We start from the raw sequence: 7,824 nt of genomic DNA, 5'->3' as shown, positions 1-7,824 counted from the left end.
CGCCGCCGCCCGCTCGCGTCTAGCCGACGCAGTCTGGGTCTCTCTACCCTGTCTGATGCATGCTTGGTTGCCTGACATGTTCCTGAAAACAATTGAAATCGATTAATATGCGAGACAACATAAAGAACTAAAAAAAATTAGACTTCTGATACAATTCGGAAGTTCATTTCCGAAACTGGGAATGGAGGTGTTTTCGGAAATGAACTTCCGAAACACCCCTGCGAGGAAGTTTTCTGCAACTTCCATGGCAGACCCCAAAAACAAAGTTCAAAACAAGTTTTATTCAATCTAAACAACCTAAATAGCAGTACCAACCTAATCTAATACAATTTTTGCAATTTCTCAACACCCTAATAGAGATTTTAATAATGGATCTAAAAATTGAAAAAATTGAAAAACTTACCTATTGAAGAGATTGGGATGATTTAGGTTGAGTTTGGGAAGCTTTTGAAATGTCTAAATGTTTGATACACACTTGCTTTTGCAGAAATTTTTGAAGAGAGGAAGTTTGAAGTAGATTTAGGATAAAGTGAATGGGGGAGGGAGACTGTTTTGCTAAATCTGCAAAACGCGCAATATTTCGGAAGTTCATTTCCGAAATGGTGTTTTCGGAAATGTATTTCCGAAATAAGACAAATTTTGAAAAAAAAAGGCGCTTTCGGAGATGCATCTCCGAAAACAACTTTTTCTTGCATTTCAGAGATGCATTTTTGAAGTAAGGGGTATTTTGGGTTTTTCACCAGAGGTGACCTAGAAGGTTGGGAGGTGGGCAAAGAATTTTCCTATTTTTAAGACTAACTTGATAGACTTTGAATAGACTTTTGAAGTTCGGAGACCTATGTGACTACTGCCTTTCCGTTTCTCAGTCTGAAAATAATTGATCGCCGAAATTCCTCACTCTATTTGATACCAATTGCTAGACAATGAGAATCTCTAGCTCCCACAATAGTTAAGAGCAACTCACTTTTATTTCTATCTCTTTCAAAGTGTATAATAGCATTTGGATGTCTTAGAAAAAGCAATGTACTTAAAATGACATAATATGAGAAGTTCCTATATTCATTTAGAGAAAAGCTATGTTTACACTTTTTGTTACATATACACCGTATAAATATAGTTAACTTATACTAATTTTATTTTTTTATTAATTTATTTAACTTTGGTATTTGAGCCATCATCACATTGCTTTATTATGATGTACGGTGTAGATAAGGTGTATGGCAAATGCAGTGTAGGAATAACACACCTCTTCATTTAAACGAATATTCACCCAAGTAATCACAAGCTAAATATGTACATATAGTAGAATAAACTATTATTTACCAAAAAACCTCTACAAAAGGAAAGGTAACTTTCTTTCCAAGTAAAGCATGGTGGCAGTAAGGCTAGTTTAGTTTTACAAACGCTCAGTCTTTAAACCCAGTCTTCATTGATTTGTTTAGACACCATGATTGATCTGCAACCTTAACAACTTGTAATATCTATCTCTACAACATATCACCCACTCTTCCTGCACATATTTGCTATCTTAAGCCATTCCATGGCAAAAACTAAACAAATTCAAAACTAATATTATGAATAAAATCTTAGAAACTCTGACGTTTTTTGATTGAGCGTAGCCGCTGCTGCCATCGACCCAGCCACACCGCCCGGTGTAGTTCTCATGTCAGCTTTATTTCTAAGCTCAGCTCCCATCACTCCCTCCGCGTCCTCTCGAGTTACAGCTTTGTCTGCCCCCAGCTTCTCCCTCGCACCCTGTCATATAACATAATGTAGTACATTATCCTAATCAATAGTTCTAAACTGAAGTCCGTATGTTAGATAAAACAAGAGTTACCGATACGACATCAGCTAATGTTGTTTTCTGCAGATCAGGCATAGTACGTGTGTTACGAGTTGCTGCTGACTGAGCAATGGCTCCCAACCCTCCAGGCTCAGTTTGATTCTTTCCGGTGGCTCTCATTTCTGCTGCTTGTATAGCAGCAGCATCGCTCTGATCCAACGGCTTATCACCAGCTCGAGTTAAAGCAGAAGCTTCCAGCGCCTCGCCAATGGTTATTGCATTCTTGTCCAAAACCAAACCAGGATCATTCATTGGCACATCAGGCTCAACGAACTCTCCTACAACTTGTGACCCAATCGACTCAGTGATCACGCGGTTCCCACCCACTTTAGTTTCGGAGATGCTCACGCCTTGGTTTCTGGCTATGTCTGAGATGTCGTCGCGGTGGACAAGACCGGTTGCGGTGTTTACTGCGGCTGCTGATTGCATGACTGCGGCAGGACTTCCCTTTTGGGTTTGTCCTAAGGCTTGATTCTCTTTTGCCTGCATGAGAGCTGCATCTCTTGGTTTGATTGGTTGGGATGCTAATTCTCCGGAGACGTTGAAAACATCGCCGTATTTGATTGGTTGTTGCTCGGGGAATTGATCTGCTCGTGGTTTTTGTGGCGGTTCTTGACTCATGATTCTCGATTGCTTTGCTTTAAGTGTGAGTTTACAACCTTAATGTGTGTTGTTTAGTTGCATTTGATTAGGAACTACTAGTACAGAGTGAGTATATATAGAAGAATTTAATGGACACAAAAAGATGAATGGAAATTTTACAAATGTTTGAGACAGAGAGGTGAGGGAAAGATGGTTGTTCCACTGGAAACAGCAAAGTGCATGCAGCATGACACGTGTTAAAAGGAATTTTAATAAAGAAGACTATGTTGTCTAGAACTAAATACGTTCTTTTCTGAACCTTCACCACCGACTGATGATGCAGTGAGTAAATGAACATGAAGAATAGGTTTCTTAGAGCATCTCCAACAAAGAGAACATTCTTAATTATTTGTGTCGTTTTAAATTACGACATTACATTTAAAGAATCTATAAGCAATCTAAGTTATTTTTGTTTCCATGATAATTATAAATAAGTGAGGTATATTACACCCTACCGATTTTTATTATTATATTTAAAATATTATAATTGATAACTACATTTCATTACTATTTCAATTGAATTGTTTTAAAAAATAATGTTAAGTTTTTAACTTTTCAAATTGTTTCATGAAACTCTATTCCTTATATTTAAGCAATTAATGGTGTCACATCATCACACTCAAATGGTAAAAAAAAAGCTAAAGAATAAAATTTAAAAGTTATGCAATCTCTAAATTCCCACCATTGGAGATACCCTTAAAGCATTTTCAATAGGGAGAATTTATTTCAATTGATTGAGTTATTTGTGTGGGACCAAATTGTCATATTGAATTTAAGCAACATCTAAGCAATTTAAATAAATTTTACTTCAATGGTGATCTTAATAAGCAATTTATATGTGGTCCAATCAATTTATACTTAGTCCAACAAAGTATCAAGATTAGTATTATTTAATGATAAACAACACATTTTTTTAGATTGTTACATGAAACAACTTACACAAATATTAAGCAACGGAACGTCACGTATATCTGCTCCAATGGTAAAAATGTTAAGTTCCAGAACTTATAAATTCTAGTGTGCATTAAGCAATCTCCATTGGAGATGCTATAAAATTTATAAGTTCCAGAATGGAGGTTGCTCAATTGGAGATGCTCAAGCAACCAGATAAAAAATTACCGAAGTTGTCCATATATCTAACCAGAAATTATTTTTAATTAAGGAGGATATTCATGTCTTATACCTCTTTCATTATTATTGAGTTTGAAAAAGTTATATTATTTGGAGATTTCAAATCGACCAGACCACGACATGTCAAATCATAATAAACAACTCCTAAACTTAGACATTCCACTAAGCAAAAATAACATTTGTAAATTGGTCAAAAGGTCTCTCGTTAAGACTACATACCACCTTAACCAATTAAACATTCTGTTATGGATCGAAAAAAAGGCTCAAATATCTAAGACCCATTTTATCTCTAATTCACTCCACTTGACACAAAGTATAAAATCAATTCACACGCAAAGAGCAAAGTATATTCTATGATCTCTATTTTTACTACACTCATCTTGAATTAGTTCACACGCAATGAGCAAGGTACATTCTCAGATCTTTCTTTTCACCCCGCGACACCGTAAAGGAGATCAAAGCCACTGTTTAAGATCATCAGTTATCTATCTGCTTCTATTTTTTGGTTCTTGAACGAAATAATGGTGACGTATGTGGGAATCAATGTGAATGAGGCAAAACAGGTCAAGGAAATCTTTTAGAAGGTTCTTTTGGAAACGGCTGCAACCTCAGAAGCGAAAGCATAAATATACATGAGGATTCCCTGTGCATTAGACTTAGACGCACATGGGGACGAGGTTCGGTTGGTTCTAGATGATGATTTTTATTTGTCTAGCTAGGGAAGAATCATTCCAGGTCATTAAAAATAGGTGCCGAACATCTTTTTGAAGTAATAACCACTTTTATTGAATGCCTCTAAGATAACGTTGATCTTTTCGTTATAACCCCGCATGAGATGCCCGACATTTATCCTAACGTATCGTATGAATGGTTAAATATGGACACCAATGCTCACTATGATGGAAAAATTTTCCAAGAAGAAATAAATGAGACAGTGGAAGTGTGTATGGACAATATGATGGTAAAGTCTGGTCGGGAAGAGCTTCATCAGATCCTTTAGGAGTATTCAAGAATTTCTATCAATATGATGTGTGACTCAACCCAGATAAGTGTAATTTTGGGGTAAGGACCAAAAAGTTCCTAGGTTTCTATTTAAAGGAGTGAGGAATCGAGGCGAACCCTAACAAGTGTGAGGCCGTAATCTAAATGAGTTTACCAAAAACAAATGGAAAGTGCAAAAGTTGAATGATATGTTAAATTCCTTAAACATATTCATTTCAAAATATGCACAGCACACCCTGCCTTTTGTCGCAGCGCAAAAAATACCCAAGCATATCACACTCTCCAAATACAACAGTGTCGCCATTGAACTTTATTTATTCCAAAACCAAATGGAAAATATCGATAAAACCCTCGAAGAACGACGATATGGTCATCCCAATCAAATTAGGATTCGAGAGTCACTTATGCAAGGGGAATGTATTAGAACCCCTCACATCAGTTGAACTCAACGAGACCCATTTAGTTAATATTATGAAAGAATGTTAGCTTATGTTTACTTGCGATCTTCTACTTATTATGCGATAGAAAGAAAGAAAAGTTTTTTTTAGCTTTTTTATTATTGAGCTCGCAAAGATTTCAAAATTTTGTGCCTACGTATTTCCAGGTGCAATGGGAACATCAGAGCTTTGTAGTTCGGGGTAGAAAACCACGTTTATGTTGATTGTTTTTAATTTTAAAAATGAGTTTAGTCGTGCTTGGGCGGAAAACTACTTGATTATTGAGAAAGGCTCGCACTTGGGGGAAATAGAGTTATTGATTAAAAGATTCGCGTTTGGGCAAAAAACGTTGTTGAAAAAGGCTCACGCTTGGGCGAATAAATTTGTTGAAAAAGGACTTGCGCTAGAGCAAAAAATGAGTTTGAAAAAGACTTGCTTTTGGGCAAAAAAATGAGCTTGATTGGTTGAGATTGATTTTAGGCATGAAATGAGTATTTGAATGGCAAACTATACAGTAGGTGTCCAAATACTCGCAAAAAGAGGGGCATATGCCTAACTAGTCTTTTTCATCCCTTTTATAACAAAAAATGTTTGATAAGAACCAGATTAAATTCCATGGATGAAGGTGAGCATTCAAACGACAACAAATACAGTAGGCGTCCTAGGACTCAGAGCAAAGGGGCATACGTCTAATCATTCCTTCTTCACCTGTTAGGGCTCGTGGAATTCTATTGCGTTTATTACGAAAAAATTTGAAAAAGGAACTAGGTGTTGATAAGAGTTTATTTGCATTGAATTGAAAATTGGCTCGAGTATGAAATGAATTTGAAAGTAACTTGGTATTAATCAAGGGTTTATTTTCTTTTGCGTGGAAAATGAATTTTGTGTTGATCTTACAAAAATAATTTGATTAAATTTGAATGAAAAAGTCTTTGAATTGACGATTGATTTTATATGTGAAAGTGTTTTGATTTGTTTTTTTGTTGAAAAGGATTAGATGTTGATCAAGCATTTTATTCTAGCAAAAAGGTCAATTTTAGTTGTCGCATTATTCGATTATTTGAGCTAATTAACTAATTAAAACGAGAATCAAAGCGAAACAAAGTACAAACAAGGAGACATGATACATTTTCAACATAGGAATATTGGAGCAAAAGAAAATCGTAACTCACACATCAAAGAAAAATAAGAAAAAGTGTCACACGCAAATTGTCATGTAAGGATACAAATCAAGTTCACATGATGCGAAGACACAAATTAAGCTCATCTACCAATATTTAAATTTAAATTACACACAAAGAAATTGAAATGTCGTAGTAATGCAAACTTAAACCACAAATTGCTAGTGCGAGACGGGATCATTGAAACAAAATTGTCACATGAAATATAAACTTAATGAAAAAAGAAATGATATTGAATCGTAATGTGCCAACAACGTAAATGTAACAATAGCATAATGTATTAATAAAACCAAGTGACCACAATGCGAAAAATTCGACGCAGGGCCTTTGAATGGGACATAACTACATCGAGGAATAATGTAAACTATTGTAATGTAGGAATAATGTGATGAAAAGCTAACGTAACCTACGAGTTCAAAATGACTCCTCTATAAAAATATGGCAAGCATCTATGAAAAAAAATTGTGACATGTATTCGATATCACGAAATTGAGCCAACGCAAACATTAGCACATACAAATAGTACATCCAAGCAGCATATTTACATTATTAACCCAACATTACACCATTAATACAGTCCCAAAATCCAGCAATAATACAACCGACATAATAACAACATAAGCTCAAAAGAAAAAACATAACAATATAAATTGTAATACGAACCATTACTAAAGTACGATGCTGCAAATGTTATCATTGTCGCTTGGTAATGAGTTGCTCGAATTAAAAGCTACTGCGAGAAAAGAGTTGTGGATCTGTTGTTGTCGGAGGTGAAGAAGTGTTGATCAAAATGAATGTTGTTGGAGGTTCACGTGAGAGGTTTGCTTCACGGTTTTTTAAGTTGTTTTGGTTTGTAGTGACTACTAGTTGTTTGGTTGGTGTACAAAGGTGAGTTGATGAGAGGAGTTTTAGTGTTTAGACGGTGTAAGGTCGAAAGTTTATGAGGGTGGCTCACCGGAAAATGAAGGTGGGTGCAGGTTGGTTTCAAATGGTAGTTATGGGGTTACATGCAGTTGAGTATGGTGAGAAGAAAGGATGGGTGAAATTTTGTGGTGAGATAGTTGAGTATGGTGAGAAGAAAGGATGGGTGAAATTTTGTGGTGAGATTTGGTGTTCATGGTAGTCGGATGGAATGTTTTTTTTTAAAAGCAAAATTATATTAAACAAATAAACCCAGCACAAGTAGTACCAATAGTAAAAGACAGTCCAGTACAGCAAATAGTCCAACAACTAGAAGAGCATTGTATTCACCTCCCCACAACTCAAAATGCTAACAGAAAAATTCCTATTGTAAACTAGCCTCATGCCACAAACCCTTTTGCACACCCACCAAAACTAGACAAATATACAGTTCCAAGACAATAACAGAAAACAACTTAAAACTACAGCACTGCCAACTGCTAAGAAATTCTGCAGGATAAAAATTAACCACCACCCAAACCAGAATCATTAAAGCCAAGATTAATGAAACATTCCTAGGGTATATGTATATAACACCCCCTCCTTGTTATTAAGCAATTGATCAACGGTTGCTGAAATAGGGCGTCGATTTCAATCCATACGAGATGACTTCCGCGACAGAACCATA

The 7,824-nt window shown here is 35.8% G+C and overlaps 1 protein-coding gene across 2 annotated transcripts; it reads right to left on the bottom strand.

The window, feature by feature from the left end:
• Positions 1–1,232: 1,232 nt before the first annotated feature.
• LOC131638958 (late embryogenesis abundant protein D-34-like) lies at positions 1,233–2,542 on the bottom strand. Of its 2 annotated transcripts, XM_058909483.1 has the most exons (3): positions 1,838–2,542; positions 1,601–1,755; positions 1,233–1,510 (listed from the first exon to the last, which is right to left on the bottom strand). In XM_058909483.1, the coding sequence occupies exons 1-3, from the start codon at positions 2,462–2,464 to the stop codon at positions 1,498–1,500; spliced, it is 795 nt and encodes a 264-aa protein (XP_058765466.1). In that variant the 5' UTR covers positions 2,465–2,542; the 3' UTR covers positions 1,233–1,497. The 2 variants fall into 2 exon arrangements, with proteins under 2 accessions (XP_058765466.1, XP_058765465.1); XM_058909482.1 differs by having other exon boundaries at positions 1,233–1,755.
• Between the last annotated feature and the right edge of the window lie 5,282 nt (positions 2,543–7,824).

This window comes from Vicia villosa, unplaced genomic scaffold (assembly GCF_029867415.1).
Source record: "Vicia villosa cultivar HV-30 ecotype Madison, WI unplaced genomic scaffold, Vvil1.0 ctg.002494F_1_1, whole genome shotgun sequence".
Taxonomy (NCBI): Eukaryota; Viridiplantae; Streptophyta; class Magnoliopsida; order Fabales; family Fabaceae; genus Vicia; species Vicia villosa.
This window is presented reverse-complemented; position numbering and strand designations above follow the sequence as displayed.

Bases quoted from the DNA above. Each gene is read 5' to 3' on its own strand.
- LOC131638958 (XM_058909482.1), bottom strand. From the start codon at position 2,464: ATGAGTCAAGAACCGCCACAAAAACCACGAGCAGATCAATTCCCCGAG. The intron at 1,756-1,837 runs GTAACTCTTGTT...GTTATATGACAG, and splicing joins CATTAGCTGATGTCGTATCG to GGTGCGAGGGAGAAGCTGGG.